Source organism: Patagioenas fasciata, chromosome 17, assembly GCF_037038585.1.
Source record: "Patagioenas fasciata isolate bPatFas1 chromosome 17, bPatFas1.hap1, whole genome shotgun sequence".
Taxonomy (NCBI): Eukaryota; Metazoa; Chordata; class Aves; order Columbiformes; family Columbidae; genus Patagioenas; species Patagioenas fasciata.
The window spans coordinates 14,172,999-14,193,197 of NC_092536.1; the positions used below are offsets into that span (position 1 = coordinate 14,172,999).

At 48.0% G+C, this 20,199-nt stretch overlaps 1 protein-coding gene across 6 annotated transcripts in view; it reads right to left on the reverse strand.

The window, feature by feature from the left end:
• Positions 1-592: 592 nt before the first annotated feature.
• Positions 593-20,199, reverse strand: part of MORC2 (MORC family CW-type zinc finger 2) — a 48,209-nt gene continuing 28,602 nt past the window's right edge. For 2 of the 6 annotated variants that reach the window (XM_065851509.2, XM_071815793.1), the window contains 16 exons: positions 18,880-18,962; positions 17,765-17,850; positions 14,151-14,291; positions 13,467-13,621; positions 13,194-13,322; positions 11,295-11,400; positions 7,488-7,620; positions 7,076-7,150; positions 6,600-6,983; positions 6,080-6,223; positions 5,932-5,986; positions 5,020-5,161; positions 4,491-4,682; positions 4,302-4,395; positions 2,882-3,070; positions 593-1,969 (listed from right to left, as the gene is read on the reverse strand). In XM_065851509.2, the coding sequence (XP_065707581.1) occupies positions 1,901-1,969; positions 2,882-3,070; positions 4,302-4,395; positions 4,491-4,682; positions 5,020-5,161; positions 5,932-5,986; positions 6,080-6,223; positions 6,600-6,983; positions 7,076-7,150; positions 7,488-7,620; positions 11,295-11,400; positions 13,194-13,322; positions 13,467-13,621; positions 14,151-14,291; positions 17,765-17,850; positions 18,880-18,962 (2,177 nt within the window). In that variant the 3' untranslated portion in view covers positions 593-1,900. Of the gene's footprint in view, positions 1,970-2,881; positions 3,071-4,301; positions 4,396-4,490; positions 4,683-4,771; positions 4,946-5,019; positions 5,162-5,931; positions 5,987-6,079; positions 6,224-6,599; positions 6,984-7,075; positions 7,151-7,487; positions 7,621-11,294; positions 11,401-13,193; positions 13,323-13,466; positions 13,622-14,150; positions 14,292-17,764; positions 17,851-18,879; positions 18,963-20,199 lie in introns of those variants that run through there. The other 4 variants (XM_071815791.1, XM_071815792.1, XR_011741658.1 and 1 more) reach the window with 4 other exon arrangements.

Below are 20,199 nucleotides of genomic sequence, written 5' to 3' on the forward strand. Positions count from 1 at the left end.
TCGGTTGTTGGGACCAGGTGCTGTTTCCTGGGACTGGCTGCTCAGCGTGTTTGTGAGGAATTGCCTTGAGCATCTTTTATTACTATTTTATATACATATTTACTAGCACTATATTAGTATTTTGTTATTTTATTAAACTGTGTTTATCTCAATCCAAGTTTCTCCCTTCCCTTTCGATTCTCCCCCCTGTTAGGGGGGTGTGAGTGAGCAGCTGCCATGGTTATATTGCCAGCTCGGGTTAAAACTTAATATAAAACTCAGCTTCTACAGATGGATCGTTTTCACCTGAAGCACCAGTGAGCCACCGCAATTAACAGAACCTCCAACACATGTGAGGACGTGAGAAGCCCGGTGGAGGCTGCTCCGGCACTCGAGGAACGCTGCCCCTCTGCCCAGGAGGGTGTCTGGGGATGCTCCTTTACCTGCATTTACGACAGGATGTTTGGGCCCAGATGCTGGAGGAAAGGAGTCATTCTCACTGTGTGCTGTTACAAGGACCTGGAATCCAGGTAATAAGCAAAAGTTTTCCCTCTTTCCTGTGCCATGTACAACTTGGGAGCTCTCCAGGACTATCAACCATTAGTGCTCAAGATTTTCTGTGCAACAGACATTTAATTTGCAATTTTTTTTGCAAAACTTCTATTACACATTCAACTGTCAAAAGAATCCAAATGGTCCATTCCATCTGATGCTCCTGAAGGTCACCTCTTGGTCACGCTGTGTTTCTTTACACTGTAGGCAATTTCAGGTTTCTGAGCGCTGAGGTCATGGACACATTGGCCTAGGAGACCTGAGAAGCTGTCCAGCCAGTGAACTCAAACCCAGTCACCTCGGCCACAAGTGTGCCAGGAGCTGCAGTGCAGCCCCCAGCCGGGAGGACGGGGACAGGCCCGGCCTTGCTGCTGGCCCAGGGCCAGGCGCGGCTCGGCGGTGCCGGGCTCCACAGGCTCCAAATTCCGGCACTCTAGTAAAGTGACCTGGAAGAGCAAGTTGATCAAAGCAACACCAGCCTGAGGGAGTAACAACAGAACAGAAGGTCACTTTATTTTCAGCTGGTCAAGGAGTTGTTCTGCTCTTGAAATTATGTCTCGGAACAGCAGCAAAAGTGTGCAATAAAGTGACTGCTAGAAAAGACTTTTAACTCCAGCTTTCTCCCTCTGATGACCACAACCTACTGCGAGCAGCCGAGGATGCCATCCTCTTCTGAAAGGATCCTTAGCTTCTGACTGTCAGCATGGTGACAACTCCATCTGCTTACAGAGACCTCGTATTTGGGAACCTCACTGCACTTGCAATTGCCAATCCCCTGCCCCCAGCCCGCTCAGAACCACAACTATGTCCCCTCTACTCATGCTCACACAAGGACTGTGTTTTAATCTCCTCTGTATAGGTCAGTTTCTTGACTTGGCCTTCTCTAGCCCAAGGATCTTCAGTATCTTCCAGGTCAAAGTCCTGACCTCCTCTACCATAACTCAAGGTTTATTTTTAAGTTGCTGCCAGGTTCTTACTTGAGACAACCTGCTAAGGCAGGATGTTCTGGTCTTCCAGGTTTAGCCTATGAATATATCCCAGATGCAAAAAGGGTACTCACACTTTTACCTCACTAAAAACACACGGCAACCCTCCCATCACATCAGGCACAGTTCCTTTTTCTTTTAAAAATAAATATTTATAAAGAAAAGGAAGTGATTCAGAGAATTACAATGTTAAAAATTTTCCTGCCAACAGCACAAATGTCTTTTTGATGTAAAGTCACAATAGCAAGTTGTACACCAACACAAGTACTGCCTAAAACCGCTCTCTCCTCATCCGCTGCCACAGTCCTCCACTGCAGGAACCCACAACTCCCATCGCGGCAACGAGCTCCTCTGCACTTCTCTAGGACTTGTACTGGGGCTGCTCAATCTCCTTTTGTGATCAAGTCCTCGATATATGCATCCAGTTCATCATCTGTATTAATATCAATGTCCTGAAAACAAAGGCACAAGAAATACCAGTGAAAAGGAAATATTGAAAAACAGCGTAAGAACAACACCCCAGAGCAGCACGGCATCCCCTGCAACGCGGTCCTGCTCAGCCCTCACTCGCCAGCTGCTGACAGCTGCACTGAAAGCACCATCAGCTTTCCATGTCAGCCTGACGGACAATGCCTGGAAACCAGTCAGCACTTGCTGCTCAAACAATGCACTCAAGCTATAGGTTTACTATGCTGTTCAGGGCCCAGTTAGCAGGGTTTTTTTTTTAGCTTTAACACATATTTTCCTAATAGGGAGCAGCTGCTTCCACCTGCTTTCAGTAGCTTTTCCACTGGGTGGTCTTAATTTTATTTTAAAGTAGCTTTTTATTTAGAGTTTATTTATTTAAAGCTTTTATTTAAATATATATTTGCTATTTTAATTTAATATTTAATAGTATAATAAATAGATTTCACCATATATTTTATATTAAGTATTGTTTAAAAATTTGCACTTCTCTATGTAGGGCTCAGAATCCAGCACCACCTTTCTGCCCAACAATGGCACAGAAACGCCCTGCAGAACACGGCCTATGCCCAGGGAAATTGTCCTGCAGTCCCATGTTTCAGAGCAGAAAGCAGAAAACAAACAGAAGCTGTGCACGATGTACGTGCCATGAAAAACCTGTCTGTGAAAACTCACGCTCATCAGGACTCCCCAGGCCTGGATCCCGAAAGGCGGGCACTGACAGCAGCCGTGTGCTCAGCTGCTTCGCATGGTCTGAGCCCAAGTTACACCCAACCGAGGAAGAGCTGAAGCTCAGTTAAGTGCTGGACTAAGATACCTGAAGTGCCTGGAATGGGCTGTGTCTGGGGAAGGTGGCTACTCATGGGGCAGCTCTGGTTTCACACCCCTTCCTCACCCACCTCCTGTACTTTCTGCAGAAGCGCCACGATGTTAGTCCTCAGCTTCTGCAGTTTCTCCTCTGTTTCCTTCAGCTTCCTCTCCGAGTTGCGGAGGTTTTCTTCGCAGGCTTTGGCCCGGGCGTCGGCACGTGTCTGATATGAGTTGCACAGGTTCTGCAGACCTACCTCATACTGCCTGAAATACTCTTTCTGTAGAAGACAAGACACAACAGACGCCACGTTAAGAAGAAGCGCTGAGTGTCAAGAAAACCCCAGCACTTGCAGCCTGTAGAACAGCCCGGCGGCCGGCGGCCTGCGAGCGAGCAGCACCAGGCTCGCACCGCGCCCTGCCCGCGCTCCTCACCACGTGCACGTTCACATTTCTGATTTGCCTACTGCAGGCAGCACAAAAAAAATCACACGGGTTTTCACATTCTTCAAAGGCCCGAACCACAACAAAAGCTGCCTGAATTCAGATTGAAGACGCAGTATGTTTTAAAAAGCCTAAAACCACAGTTATGCTGTAGAAAAATGTGATAGTTTCTGTACGCAGTGAGTTTCCTTAGCACAGACCACCCAGACAGCACAGCTTGTTCCTGTGAGGTAGGAACATCTACACTTGCAGGAACTCCAGACAAGACCAATGAGTCCTGCGGAAGCAGCAGGACACGTAAGTCAAGCAGACACCTGAATTAACAGAGAGAAAAGAGTAAGAGACAAGAGACACTGCAACTATATACATTGCGAGTGAGGGAACTGGGCCTCTTGAAGACTACCGTATAAGCAGTGGCTTTTGTCATTTTGTCATCTGTAGGTGGCTTTTGTCACCTACAGATGCCTCCTGAAAAGGTCTCCCTTTGTGGTGTGTCGAAGAAGAGAGAAGTCAGAGAAGCCAGTACCATTTCTCCACATTTCAGCCTGCACTGGACCCTCCCGTACCAGCACACAGCTCCTGGTGCTGGCCCAGCCCCAGCTGTTTCTTGCTAGAACAACAAGAGGCTCCAGCAATCGCAGAGCCGACCCAGCGGCCATCAGCCTGTGCACCTGGAGAAGTGCAAGGGGCTTCCATGTTCTCTCACATTTTTAAGATTGCTTCCACAAAAGTTGGGTTAATAAGGCTGGGGGCAAAATTAATAGGTATGCCTACATCCTATTTCTACAAACCTCTGACCTGGCCTCTCTTATATAAAAGCATAACAGCAATGGACAGGACATTAAGACAGTAGCAGCCAACAGCATTCCCACACAGATGTATGGTAATGCAAAAGACCTAAGGCATTTTCCAGAGGCTCTCATTCTTTTTCTCAGCTACATTAGTCTGCTAAGGATCCAAATAACCTTTTGAAGAGTGCAATCTTGCCTCAACAAGATGCACACTTGCCGTAAGAATGGAATGTGCGTGGGGAAAAAAACCAAACTTGTCTAGAAATACTGAACTCACCAAGGGAAACGCCAACAACCCTTCCGAGCTCATGGAACTCAGCTCATTCTTGGAGACAGGAAAATTCGGAGGTAAGAAGTACCGCAAACAATTTCTACGCAGCAAAGAAAAACACAAAGCCAGAATTGGGAGCTTAAAAGATTAAAGCAATCAGACTGCAGCAGCTCACTAGAACTGCAGTGAACCCACCGAAGGATCTGGACTAGCAAGTCTACTGTTTCTTGGCTGCTGCTGGGGCCAGTGGTGTCTGGCTCAATTCTGACACAGTCTGAGGTAGAAGGTTCAGCCACAACCACCTCCTCTTCCTGCTGTGTATCTGGAGCCTGGTACTCAGGAGAGGGAGGCTTCATCAACCTCACATCCTCGCTGCCCTTCTCTACCCTGAAAGAAAATATTAAGGGAAAGTCAGATATCTTTTTCTACATTGGCCATACCTGAAACACTGTTAACAGTTTCATCAGAACCTGTACCCAGTTGTCACTCTGAGACCTCCAGGTTATACAACAGCTGCCTCCACAGGAACATCACCTCAAAGCGATGGGCAGACTGTCTGGAGTCTGTCATGCTCATTCCTTATGAAGCAGCTGGACAATCTTGAGCACGCACACCCCCTGACATGACAGTAAGGTATTTGTCTTCAGCATCTATGGAAGTAAAATGAGGTCTTGCTCCTGAAAGCAAAACAAGCCTCCAAAATCCAGTAGCTAGAGATAGTTACCAGCGATCCCTTGGTGTGGTGTCTGTGGGAACATAATCGAACTTCACCTTCCAGCGCACTGCATGCTTGCCCATTTCCACAGCTGTGACGCGGCCTGTGAACCACTCCTTGTTCACACGCACTTCCACATGCAGCCCTTTATCTGCAAGGACGAGGACAGTAAAGATGTTTGCTGGAGAGCATGTTCTATGCAAGCTCTAGAGAAGACCACCACCCTCAGCAGGGAGCAAACCTAAACCTGTGACAATTCCTCCAAGTGGTACGTAAACCATAAAAACACTCCCGTCACACAGTTCAACTCCTACTTACAAACGTTAAGATGCAAGGAAATTATATGGCATTTTCAGACAGGTTCCTCCTTCACTCCTGTCTGACATTGGCTTTCCAGACTCATGTTGGCCCCTAGGACAATTTGTCACATGTTCCTAGTGGGACACTTTCCAGACAGCTCCTTGGCAAGAAGCTCAAGAAATACCCTGCTCTGGCAGAAGTGCAACACCACCCTGGATATCATCTTTCCTGGGGGTCTCTCGGCCCTCTCCTCTCGCAGCAGGTCTAGATACAGTCCTCAGCATTTCCCAGCTAACGCAGCTCCATGATCCATTCGGTCAGGACGGGTGAGCACATCAGTCTACACCATATGGCCAAGCATCTTACCCACAAACGTGATGCAGCCCTCAGATTACAGATCTTCCCACGCCACAATTACCTCTTGTCTGATCAAAGGGTTCCTGGCCAAAATGTTTCATGAGAGTTAGAGTCACCTCAGGGTTTGGAACCCAAATTTCCACTAGTTCTTATTTTAAAAAGCTCATTAATGCAACCATACATTTAACCAGTGAGTCTAGTTTTGCCACAGTTCTTTTCCACTGCGTTCAGATACTGGCATCAGTTCAAGGGTTCATTTCTCACCTTTCTGAGCGTTCTTCAGTTCTGCCAGCTCTTCTTCTCCAGCGCTGTCTGTGAGCTGTGAGCAGAGAGTGCTCAGATTAGCTGCCTTCCAACGAGACTATAAACACTTGACAAACACCTTCTGCTGGGGAAATCAATGCACTCTCACCTCTACCACCACCTCACTGGAATCCTTCTTTTCGTCTTTCACTGACAGGAATTTGCTCCGTTTTGTTTTTTCCTTCTTGTGTTCCCCCTCCTCCTCAGACCCATCCTCTATGCTGTTCGAGGTCCTCTTCCGAGTGGTGGAGGCCTGTAGGAAGCAAACAAGCTCTAGTTGTTAATTCCAGCATGATACCAACCAAAACCTTCTTCCAGTCAAGATAAAACAAAAACACTCAGCATCCAGTATTTAATTTGATAGTTAATTAGCTTTCCCCACGATCATGCAAACGTTCACTCTGCCACTCCACATTCTTTTTTTTTTCTGGGGAAACAGTCTGGTCTAACAGGAAAGAGATGAAACAAGTCTTCACGAGGGCTGTAGAATGGCTCCCTAACTCGAGAGTAAAGTAAAAGTTATGTTGTCCTGCACAAGGACCACAACGCAAACTCCATGAGACAGAGCGGGACAGGTCACACAGAACAGCAGGGAAAGAGCTGACAGTTTTCATCCCATCAAGTCTCACCTGCGGGCATTTGACAGTGGCAGATTTCTTTAGTGCTGGCACTTTGACAGTTTTTGGACTGGGTGCCTCACGTGAGCTTTTGGGGTTCTGCAGGGCAGCAGAGGGTGGTTTTGTACTTGGTTTGGCAGGAGTTTTTGAAGTGCTGTTAGACTTTCCAGCAGTCATAGTGTGCTGGGGTGTCCTGGAAGTGCTGGGCTCCTCCTGGGGGAGTGCGCTGGCCGCTTTGGAAATGCTGTTATTTGGCAAACCTGAAGATGACTTTGCAGGCTGACTGATGGACTTGGGAAGAGGCGTAGGTGCTGGTGGTCTGCTGGGAGCGTTCTTGATGACATCAGGTAAAGGAGGAGATCGTGGGCGCTGAGGTCGGGTCTGGGACTGAGTGTTCTGAAAACATGAGGGTACAGAGAGAAAGGATGGAAGTGTCAGGCATTGCTTTTCAGGGTAGACAAGGATAGCACACCGGGTATCCCGATTACCTCCCCCGCAGGCCGTGCGGTCACTTCCAGAGGAAGTTTCTTTAAGTCAGCTTGAGATCGAATTGGAGTGGTTTTCTATTAAAAGAAAAATTAAAAAAAAAAAATCAGAAAGGCCATCTTTAAAAGCTGTCAGGGCCTGTCTGAACCCAGCCCAGTAAACAGTTCTCCAGTTAAAAGCCAACAATTGTAAGCAGGTGTGTTCTGTGTCCTTCAAGAGACATCCCTTCATCTGAACACCAGCAATCACTCTTATTTTCCTAGCAGAAAATGAAACTCAAGCTGAAATGCTTGTTTTCTGCTACTGAAGCAGCCCCTATCCCATGAGGGAGCATAGACGGCATTACAGGCTGAGACAGACATGACTCGGCATCAGCCATTCACACTAGGAGGGCCCTGAAACCTTCAGATCCACCTGCAGAGCTTCCAGCTTTTCCTGCTGCTGGCGGATTTTCTCTGTGAGTTGTTTCTGCTTTTCCTCCTGTGATTTCAGGTCTTTCTTCAGAGTTCCCAATGGTACCTTCTGCTTCTGCTCTGCAGCTTCACATCTAGTATGAAGGGAATGCGAGACAATCTCAGGAACAAGAGCAGAACCTGCACTGCCTCACACACAGCACTGTCCCCGTGACCCATCCCAAACGCAGTGGTAAACCCCCTTTCTTTTCCACAGTAGCCACAATCTCAAAACAACTGATTTTCTTCTTGGGAAATATATAAACAATTTAAGCATCAAGAGCACAGCTGTTAAAAAGACAAGACATTTATGGCCAGGAGCTAAACAGAGCTTAGGGACAGCTGCAACTGGTTTTCTATGCTGTTTCTGTACTCTGGACTTTTACTGAAATTTTTCTTCCTATCAACTTATGTTTTCATATCAATTCCTCTTGTCACAGCCTTCAATTTAGAAAGGAAAGCTTACTACCAGTAGCCTGTGATTAAGACCAGTGCGATTCACATGAGCCTTCTAGCAGAAGATGCAATTCACCTTGCTGCCCAATGCCACTAAGTTTTCATTTGCAATATCCCTTAACTATTTGCTTTTTCCATCCTGTTCAGCTTGTGGCCTACAAAACAGTGGTGAGTACTCTGCTCCTTCAGGTCCTCTCAGGTGCAGAATCCTGGAAGAGTCTTTGAGAAGAGGAAAACACAGGTAGGAAATACAGCAAAGTGGACTGGCATCACCTGCAAAGTTCTGGCTGAGCAGCTGGCCATCGGCAGCACTGCCAGGGCAAGGAGAGGGGACTGAAGGGCTCCCAGGCTCATCTGTCACAGAACTGAGTCCTGGACAGACACAGCAGGATCAGCCCCTTCAGGGCAAAGTCATGCAGGGGTGATGTGAGACAGGAATCTGCAGTACCAAGACAACTCTTGCACAAGGCAAGAGATCCAGCTGAGTCCTACACTGCCTTGGAGCCAACCCACGAGAGACTTCCCCAGGTGTGTCTTACAGATAAATGGAGAACATTGTTCTCACTGTAGATCATACAGAGCTTCAAGAGGCTGATGAGAGATGGTTTTATCAAGATCTCTGATCCTGAACCTGTCAACGGATGGGATATCCCCTAGTCTGTGAGACTCTGGCTACTGGGGGGACCGGGGAGTCCTGCCCGGTGGCTGGAGAAGGGTACAGGGGTGCAGGCAGAGATGTGGGTGCCTCTAGGCAGGAGGCACCTGGCAAGAGCAAGGATCCAGATCCACTGTGCGATGGACAGTGTGCCCAAGGTGAGACACTGGGAGGTCTGCAGTGTGTGTGTGTTGTCTGTGTCCACGTGGGGAGGTTTGTACCACCCGCCTCGGGCTCACCTATCCCAGTGCAAGTAACCAGAGGGATGGGATCCAAGGGCCACATACAGACGCATTTCCACTAGTGGCCCTTCATCCTGACCAGCCGAGAGGGAACAGGATGAGGCTGCTGGTGCAGCTTGTGAGTGCAACGCATGTCCACTTGTGCTGATCTGCACATCCAGCCGTGCACACACGCGTGCTCTATCTGTGTTTGTGTCCACCAGCAACACACTCCCAGCCTCGCTGCTGCTTGCAGCTGGGAAACTGCAGGCGTGGCAGCCTCCGCTCTGCCCCAGCGGTTCAGCCGGAGGACATCTCGACACAACCACACTCTGCATCGCTCTGTACCAGGGCATAAGTACAGGGAGCGACAGGGAAGTTAGTGTCAGTACTCTTCCAATGATGGGTACCAAAAGGAAGAAGCCAGAAAATCAATACTTTCCAAATATCAACGCTTCTTTGGAGCCTTTTAAGCCACAGATGTTAGAATTTTTATTCCAATTAAAAGTTACCACCCAGATTCATTCCCCTTGTCTTTAGCACTGAGACAAAGGCACCTGAATTACAGCTGAGCAGCTTCTCTCATTATACAACACAGACAAGAACCAGCTTTAGCAGTGTCTGTCTCCACAGAGAAGCAGCAGCCTAGAGCAATCATTTTCTTCATCCAAATAAATCATAGAATCATTTCAGCTGGAAGAGACCCTCAGGATCATCGAGTCCAACCACAACCCAACTCTAGCACTAATCCATGTCCCTGAGAACCTCATCCACCTGTCTTTTAAACCCCTCCAGGGATGGTGACTCCAGCACTGCCCTGGGCAGCCTGTTCCAATGCCCCACAGCCCTTGGGGGAAGAAATTGTTCCCCACATCCAACCTCAGCCTCCCCTGGCGCAACTTGAGGCCGTTTCCTCTGCTCCTGGTGCTTGTTCCTGGGGAGCAGAGCCCGACCCCCCTGGCTCCAAGCTCCTTTCGGGCAGTTCAGAGATCAGAAGGTCTCCCCTCAGCTCCTGTTCTCCAGCTGAACCCCCCAGGTCCCTCAGCCCCTCCCATCGCACTTGTGCTCCAGCCCCTCACCAGCCTCGTCTCCTCCTCTGCACTCTCGTTAGTATTTCAATGTCCTTCTGATGATGAGGAGCCCAAAACTGACCCCAGGATTCAAGGTTTGGCCTCACCAGTGCCCAGCACGGTGGCACAATCACTTCTCTAGTCCTGTTGGCCACACTATTCCCGACACAAGCCAGGATGTTGGTGGCCTTTTGGCCACCTGGGCACACGCTGGCTCACGTTCAGCACACAGTCACTGCCCTGGGCCTGCTGGCCACACCAGTGCTGGTACCAGCCAAGATCCTGTGGCCTCTTGGCCACCTGGGCACACGCTGGCTCACGTTCAGCCGCTGTCACCAACACCCCCAGGGCCTGTTCCAGCCGCTCTTCCCCGAGCCTGGAGTGTTCATGGGGTTGTTGTGACCCATGTGCAGGACCCGGCACTTGGCCTTGTTGAACCTCAGACAATTGGCCTCAGCCCATCGATCCAGCTGGTCCAGATCCATCTGTATGGCCTTCCCACCCCCCAGCAGTTGGCTAGATTCTACCTAAGTTTTATAACTGTGAACCATTCTGGTGGTAAATGAATCGACGTGTTGCTCCCTCAAGTGTACAAAATGTCATTCTCAGGCTCAGTGCAACTCAGGTGTTGCTGCAGTTTGTGTTGTCTAATGGGTTGGAGCTACAGTAGCAATAAAGACAATTGCAAAGACCTCACTGAACACATATCGCTCCCAGACTGCACCTATGACTACTCTTCAATTGCTGTCTACATTAAAATTAACATGCATAAACTAAGGCTACAATCATATTTCCAGTGGCAGTGCAGAGAAACCATAAAGGACTTTTACTTCACCAAATCACTGGTGGAGGGGCCTCTGGAGGGTTCATCTGGTCTCATGCCATGCTCTGGCAGGTCCACTCAGAACTGGTCGCTAGGAACACGTCCTGGAAGATCTCCAAGGACAGAGGTTCCACAGCCTCCCTGGGCAACCTGTGCCAGGGCTTGGCCACCCTCCAGGGGCAGGACTCTGCGCTTCTCCTGGTTGAACCCATGAGGTTCCTGTGCGCCCATTTCTCCAGCCTGCCCAGGTCCCCTGGATGGATACACAACTCTCTGGTGCATCAGCCGCTCCTTGCAGTTTGGTATCATCACTGAGAACGCACTCTACAATTTATGCATTGCACAATGCCCGCTAATGTGTCAGCTCCAAATATATGCCATCACTACTTTTCCACAGACTGTGAGCACAGCTTAAAGGTACGGAATTACTGCCTATTGCTCCGATCATTCTCAACAACGAGATGACCAGAAAAAAATCAAAACAACAAACCCATTTGCAAATAAGGCACAGTGCAGAAAAGTCTTTATATTAACTGATTCTTACCTGTCTTGTTCAGGATCAGGGTTCATAGAGCACACCCAGCTATCAGGGTAATTCTTCTCCACTGAACTCAGCTGGAATGGGAGAGTCCGCCATTTCAGACATACATCTGTTAGAAAACACTTTGCAGTCAGAAATATCCAGCTTGAGTCACAGAATCATTTTTTTTTCTGTAGCACTTCTCAAGCCCATTTAATGCCCAAAGACCACACCGATTTCCAAAGTTCATCCAAGGACAATAAGACTAGCGGCCAACAAAAAAGTGAGACAGCAACAGGATATACTGAGTCAGTTCTTGCTTCATGCTCACAAAATGCTTGGAAGAAGACCTCAAATCTTGTACAAGGCATCCATAACAAGAATCTGGTGAAGCATGGCATCAACTGATACTAGAGGACCTCACACGCACTGCTGCAATGACAGCACATACACACCAAACTGAACAGCTGGTCCTGAAATCACTGCTCATCTCAGAAGTCAGGCTGTCTCTCACTGATGTCAACACAAAAAAAGTCAGAGATTTATTCACTAAAAAAAAAAAAAAAAATTTAATAAAAAAGATAACCTATTAAATTTTAGATAAACCAGGAAGACAGATTTGGCTTCCAATGAGGTCAAAGGAATTTGTTGTCCCTCTACTAAGAGACAAAGTGGTTGTGTTGAGATCTCCCTTACCCCAGTAAGCATTTAGCCAGAGGTTTTTAGAGGTTTACAGAACAGAACTCAGATTAAATGTGAAATTCAGCAGTAACGGTTCACAGAATCACAGAATCGTTGGGGCTGAAGGAACCTCTGGAGATCATCCAGTCCAACCCCTGCTCACACAGGGTCACAGAGCAGATCACACAGGTTGGTTCAAGCAGGTTGTGAATGTCTCAGAGAAGGAGACTCCACACCCGCTCTGGGCAGCCTGGGCCAGGCTCTGGCATTTCCCAGCAAAGAAGTTTCTCCTCATGTTCAGATGGAGCCTCCTGTGTTTCAGTCTGTGCCCACTGACCTTCATCCTATTGTTGGGCACCACTGAACAGAGTCTGGTCCATCCTCTTAGACACCCATCCTGGAAATATTTATCAGCGTTGGTAAGATCCCCTCCCAGCTTCTCTTCTCCAGCTCAACAGCCCCAGCTCTCTCTGTCTCCTCATCACAAAGATGCTCCAGACCCCTCAGCATCTTCGTAGCCTCTCACTGAACTCCCCCCAGTAATCCCTTATCCTTCTTAAACCGGGGAGCCCAGAACTGGACACAGACTCCAGATGGGGCCTCCCCAGGGCAGAGGGGGAGGAACAACCTTCCTGACCTGCTGGTCACACTCTTCCTCATGCCCCCGAAGCACCGTTGGCCTTCTTGGCCACAAGGGCACATTGTTGACTCACGGTCAACCCGTTGTTGAGGAGAACTCCCAGGTCCTTCTCTGCAGAGCTGCTTTCCAGCAGGCCAACCCCCAACCTGTACTGGTGCCTGGGGCTGTTCCTCCTCAGGTGTCAGACCCTACACTTACCCTTGTTGAATTTGTCCCCTTCTGTGCTCACACCTAGTACCAATTATCAGGTCAGTGCATCAGAATACAATTTACTTGGCCACTTTCCATTGCCTACAGGGAAGTTTCAGATCTTATCCTAGTGTTGGGATTTGTGGCTTTGGCCACAAAGAGATTTCTAAGCCGATTTTCAACAGTGTGACCAGCCACACCTGCCCCGTTCTGTAAGGGCACCTGAAGAGGTTAGTAAACTGTGCAGGAAAAGAACCTCACATCAAGACGTCTATGTGTGCCATCAAGTGCATCCCTAGACTGGGATAGTGATAGCGAAGCTCGTCTCAAATGTCCTACCCACCCAGCTGTGCCCCAACTGCAGCCTGGAGTCCCTGCCCTTCCTCAGGGAGGACCAGCCTGGTCGGACGCACCGCACTGAATCGTGGTGGGGATCTCCATGGCCCTCCGGCGTTTGTAGCGCAGTTCACTAGATGGAGGTTGGTTCCAGTTTGCTGACAAATAACCAAATTCATCCCAGAACTTGATGATACCTCTCTGGGCTAGAAAATAAACAAGCCTCCACTCAGTATGGAGCCTTTACCACAAAAATCACCACCTGCAATCTTTGTTGCCCTCCCCCTCAGCTGCCATCTAGCTACCAATGTTTCCCATTCCAGCCCCCGGTAATTGTGAAGCTTCATTACCTATACCAACATCCTTCCAGTACTGAGCCAAATGCTCTCCCATGGCCTTCAGCAAGTGTCGATACTCTTTAGCATCAGCGAAGTCTTGTTTATTATGGGTTGGCTCCAGAACCAAATAAGGCACATCCACCACACCTACCACTCCACCACAAGCCCTGGAAGAGGGACACAAAGTCACAAACATCATTAAACTACCAGGTCATTCAGAAAAACAATATTGAAAATAGCAGGTTACACACACTCACTGATCCACCCATCCCTGCAGTAGTGCTGGTTTTAATTCAACAGCTTTCTAAATAGGACTCCAACCAGCATGCAAAAAGTAAGGTGGGCTTAAATATTTGTAATGGCTTTCAAGAACGATTCTCCCTGGCCCTGGAATGAGGTGGTATTGCTGCCAGTATTCATCAGCCCCAAACAGCAACATCAAGCACAAAAGCCTCATACTGCTGCAGGTATGACCGACATCTGTGTAGAGAACATTCTGTGAAGGAACCACAGAAATATTGGGCAATGTTAAAAATAACTGACCAAAGAATCCAAACTAAAGGTTGACAATACGAGTACACCTCATGCTCGTGAAGAATGATGAAAGCAGAACAAGCTTATCGCACAGCCTAAGTTATATATAGGAACATGCCAGGCTTAATCAAAAAGATCACTGAAAAATCTCCAGGAACTCACATGCCACCCTCCAGCTGCGGGCCCACCTTCTCGTACATCTTGATCAGCCGACTGCAGTTATAAATGAACATGCCATCCAATTCGCGCTGCTCAATATTGACGCCAAAGATAAAATTCAGTTCTTTGGGTTCCTTGAGAGCCCTGTAAGAGAATGAAAGAGAGCTTCCAAGATGCTGAAAATAAAACTACTTATTTGCTGCCATTATTTGCTGGAAATCCAGCACCTTTGAGTATTATGGGTTTACTAACACCTGTCCTGTAGTCTACTATTTCTGAAAACATGAAGCATTTGTGGAATGTCCATTACAACTAAACACGAAAAAAATACAAAAGCTTTATAATACAGACACCGATTTAGGCTGGACAGTATCTGCCCAGATAATTTAATTATTCATTTGGATATGTTTTCTCCTTCAGGAATGGATTCTGGTTTTTTATTTCAGACCCACACTATATGGCGTCATACTCAGTATATAAACTGGGGGAGCAGGCTGGGGGCAGATTGCTGCTCGGGGCGGGCTGGGCAACAGTCGGTGGGTGGCGAGCAACCGCGTTGTGCATCACTTGTTTTCTGTATTCTATTATTATTATTATTATTCTCTCTTCCTGCGCTATCCTATTAAACTGCCTTTATTGTCTCAACACACTGATTTTTTTTCATCCCACTGGCTGTGTGGTGCTTGCTTGTCAGCTGGGATTAAACCATGAGAGTCCTTTCTGATCCAGAGACCCCCTCTCCCCACAGAGGGTCCTGCAGTGCTGCTCAGGGCTCCGTGGGCCAGGCCCAGCACACTGCAGCGCTCTGTGTCTCTCTGGCATTACCAGGTGACACCATGCTTTTTGCAAATATTTTACTGTTTTTTCAGGATTCTTCACTTGTTCGGGTTAAAGTTCCACAACACTGGACATGACCACTGCCCTGTGCACTTGCCTGTGCTACCCCATATACCTTGCCAGTCATCCAGCCTTGGGGCAGGTCTCTAGGTGAGATTCTTAAATAGTTGTTTAACCTTAAACAACTACAGGACCAGAAATATATTCAGGAGAAACAGTAATCGGAACATGCTAGTTTGAACTTCCCAAGGATATCCAGCATTTTCAAGAGGTATTATAATTAGCCTGGAAGAGAAGTGGAAGCTGAAGGAAGGTGCCTCCCCCATGGATTGCCTCTCCAAGGAGAAAAGGTAAAATGTGCAATTATTAATAGTGTCCAATAGGTGGCTCTTGAAGTACAGAGATGATAGCAATGCCGAGTATAAATACCAGATTGACCTCACGGCCAGCAATTTTATCATACCATATCATAAGCCGGTATTATGAAGTACAGAACAATAACCATACCCAGCTTCCAGCAATGATAAACAGAGCAAGGGGGAACATATAACACAGCTCTGGGAACAAGTGCGACAATTTTGAGAGCCAAGAAACCAACATTGTGACCAGTGACTATTAACCTAATGTAATGAATGCTTATAAACAATTTGTTTTAACACAGTCTGGTCAGATCTGTCTTTATCTCAACCCAGTGTGCCCCATTTTGGGCATCAAAAAGGATTGTTGCGGCTTAAGCCCAGCCGGCAACCAAGTGCCACACAGCCGCTCAACTCACTCCTGCCTGGCGGGATGGGGAAAAGGATCAGAAAAAATATGTGTGGGTTGAGATAAAGACAGTTTAAAAGGAGCGCAAAAAACAAGTGATGCACAATGCAACTGCTTTCCTCCTTCCTTTTATAATTGCAGGCCCCACCATTATCCATCTTACGTTCCTCCAACAATCAGGCTCAAACAACCCCCTAGGCATCTCAGCAGACTGTGACAAAATCCCATTCCACCCTTACTTCTCTCTAAAAGATATCTTCGCCTTCATGCTAATATTCCTCCCTTTAATAAATTTAGCCTTATTCTCCCCTAACCTCTCAGGAGACCCAGAAAACTTTACACCCGCAAAGCCACTGACGGTTGCCCAGCCCGTCCCTGAGCAGTGATCTGCCCCCAGCCAGCTCCCCAGGTTTATATACTGAGCATGATGCCATACGCTGTGGAACATCCCTTGACCAGCTGTCCCGGGTGTCCCCTCGCAGTGTCTCGTGCATCTCCAGCCTCCTGGATGAAAAGTCCTCGACTTGGTGTAAACATTGCTCAGCAACCACCAGACAACACCCGTGCATGATCAACATTCTTCATGTACTAAATCCAAAACACAGCACTATACCAGCTATTGGGAATAAAATTAACTCCACCCCAGTCGAGACCACAACAAGCATAGAGAAGATATTTTCAAACAAACCTGTATTACTCAAGTTCTTTGTTCATTGTTCAGCTTTTTACACGAAAAAATTATTTTGCCCATTGGCAGGAAGGCCAGAAGAGCATTCACAAAATTCTACTTTGTGCACTGTCATCAAAACCGAGAATGGGTCTCTTTAGCTTGGAGGAGACTGAGGGTTGACCTCATTAATGTTTACAGATATATAAAGGGTGAGTGTCAGGAGGATGGAGCCAGGCTCTTCTGGGTGACAACCAATGACGGGACAAGGGGCAATGGGTGCAAACTTGAACACAGGAGGTTCCACTTAAACATGAGAAGCAACTTGTTGGGGGTGAGGGTGTCAGAGCCTGGCCCAGGCTGCCCAGGGAGGTTGTGGAGTCTCCTTCTCTGCAGACATTCAAACCCGCCTGGACACCTTCCTGTGGAACCTCAGCTGGGTGTTCCTGCTCCATGGGGGGACTGCACTGGGTGAGCTTTCCAGGGCCCTTCCAACCCCTCTGTGATTCTGTGAATTAAAAGAAGCTGTACATGGAAAAGTACGTGGAAGCTGAAAATGAGAGCTTCTCCCAATAGTTTCTGCATTCCTCAGATCACAGCTCCTGGCACTTTCAAATTAGAGCTGTATTTATTTATTCATTTTTAGCATCTTAAGATATATTAGATCTATCTCTGGCAACAAGTCTGGGATCGTTCTGACCTTGCAGCCATGTAAAGTAGCATGCAAAAGAACCAGGTGGGAACAGAGACTTGGTATATACAAATCCCCAACTTTCTCAGGCTCAGAATTTGTTTCAAGAGCATTTGGTTTTGATTACAACTTCATTTGTGAAATGCACACGAAAAATTTGCAAGAAAACTGCAGAGAGCAATATATTCCTGTGAGTACATCGACAGTGAATTTAATTGCAACCAGAACTGAGTTAGAACAATGCCTTGGGATTTAATAGCACTGACTATAGCAGAACTCAGAAAGTTTTTAGAAAACATCTCTACAACTCTAATGGCCATTTCACTGTAACTTACTAACATTTGTTTGCCTCCCTGAATCTTACCTTCAGGCGAAAAAGCAGAACACTGAAAAAAGCTGACATGAAAACCAGGTAAAGATCTACAGAAAACATGCCAAATCCAAAGATGTCTTTCAGCAAATAAAAGAGGAACATCAGAAGCAACCAGAACAGCAAACTCAGTCTCCTCGGTTTAACAGCCCATGCGGGATGCCCAAAGATATTCAAGCTTCGAGTTGAACTGCTCCCTCCACCACACAAGCAAAGTAGGAGAGACAGCTGAGCACATGGAGTGAACAGCCTGGGAAAACCAGAGCTCTGAACCACCCTGCACTCACCGCTGCTTTGCATCCTTGATCCTTTTCTTGACATCAGCCTCCCGGCGCATGGTTATTGCAGAGTTTTGGACTTGACGCAGCATCACCTGCAAACAGGCATTGCACAGTAAAACTCCTGCTGTGAAATCCATGAAATTAACTCACTTGTATTATTTTCCCCCCCTTCAAGAAGATCTCAGAAATGTTATAAATGCAAAGAATTCATGAACAGTGGAGCATGACAATCTGCAGGCCTTTGCGTTTAGGGCAGTGCTGTCTGCTGGCTTGTTTAACCAGCTACGCAGTTGCTTGCAAGAAAACAGCTAAATGTAACTTAACACCTAAGATAACCGAAACCAGAGAGTAATGGAGACACCAGGAAGGAGCCAGGGTACTTGGATACTGTTGCTTCCAGTAGATGCCAATAGGAAGTGCAGAGATTTTAAGCAGGTGCCCCTGGCTGACCCACCTGGTGTGCCCGCAGTCCCAGGCTAGGTCTCAGCCTTGTCCCTGACAAGAGCCACAGCCACGCTGGGAACAGGCAAACAGCCCATCTCCAACAGCCCCTGCGCAAGTGCGTCATAGCCAACTGCACAAACGGGAAGGGGAAACAGTCAAAAAGCACCTTGCCTGACTTCTGTTCAAATATCACACATGCCCCTGGCCTCTTCTGCAGAGGCCGACATCAAACAAAGCGCCCAGGGGCTGGGGATTGCCCTCCCAGCCCATAGAGACTGGAGGTTGTGGGCAGGAGAACACCTGCACGTGTACCACTCGGGCTGGAAACCACACGTGGGTGGTGAAGCACATCCAGTGGTGATGAGACCACAGAACAGCCTGAGCGCTGCTGGTAACGCACCGCGACCGACAGCAACGCCTGCTCGACCCACAGCCCAGGAACGGACATGGGAATCAGCCGGTGCTGCTCAAACTGGCACTGCTCACAGCCAGCCCTGCCCACAGCCAATACTGCTCACAGCCAGCACTGCCTACAGTCAATACTGCTCACAGCCAGCACTGCCTACAGTCAATACTGCTCACAGCTGGCACTGCTCTAACCGGCGCTGCTCACAGCCGGCACTCTGAACCCCCGTGCCCAAAGCGAGATGCACTGCTGAAGTGCAGGGCTCACTCACCCTGGACTCCCGCGTGAGATCCCCACCCAGGCGCAGCTCAAGGGAACGGGCTTTGCTCTCTGCCTCACGAGCCTTCTCATCCGCTGGAACACAACAGAAAAGAACAATGCCAACCATTCAGTAGAGTATCGTAAGGCGTCTATCTGAGGACATCAATTTCCAAGCAGCCTTTGCTGGACTGACACGTGCAACAGTACAAAGGTAACATAAATTACAAAATAAAACCTTATATATGAGAGGGCGCCACGAACATGCCATCTCAAACTTGCTCAGGGCTCACAGTCAACATCAGCATAACAGCAGGGCTAAACTGCAAAAGCTTGTTTAAAGGAGGGATCCATGAGGAAGTCAGAGAGGAGCTGGAAAGAATACGGACACAAGCTGCCCTGCCTGCTCTGCCCAAAAGTATAAAGGCAGAGAGGGGCTCTCACAAAACAAAGACTGAGTTCAGACATGAAAAGGGGTTACAAAGACATAATTTACTTGCAGAGACGAAGGAAAAGGGCTATTCTCAGAAATGCTTTTATCTTCGATAATTGCTAAATTTTACTGGGAAAAAGAAAAATCTGTGCTACACACAAAATTGGATACAGTGTTCCAAAAAGCTACCACTATACCTGATGACTTAAAAGGAGTTTCCCTTTTCACTTCTCTCCCAGACTATCAACAAGATTGCCTGGCAATAGGTACACATTGTCCTTGTATTGCTTAAGATTCATCCAATAAATTTCATTTTCAGTGAGGAGGCTCCTTCCTAAAATTGAGACACAAGGTGCTTTGATAAATTAGCACCATGCATCTTGCATCTGCACGTTCTCCATCCAAAAGCGCATTGGCTACAATCCTCTCCTGTTCCCTTTCAGGTTAGAAGCCTGTTCTGCTCACAGCTGTACAAGAATTAGTTGATTGAGTAATCTTCCTCTGTCCCCCAGACCGTGAGCTCCACAGGTAAACGTGGACTGGCCAGTAACACTCTGCTTGAGCAGGGCGAGTTGGAGCTGCAGCTGCCACCTGCAAGCACCTGCCTGGGCGCGCGTGCTGCGGCTGTGGCGCTCACCTGGCCGCGGGGATCGGCAATTTCTGAGAGAGGACGCAGCGACACGGCAGCCTGGGTGAGCTGGAGAGATTCCTAACAGAAATAAACTGGTACAAATAAAGTATGAATGGACATGTTTATATGCAAGAGGACTAGAAGAAACGATGAAGCACAGGTTGCAGAGTGGTACGTGCTGCCAGGCGCAGACATAATGTGGGGGTCCAGCTGGGGCGGCTCACAGCAAGGCAGAGCAGCCCTGCAGCTGCGCAGCACAGCCTGTGACC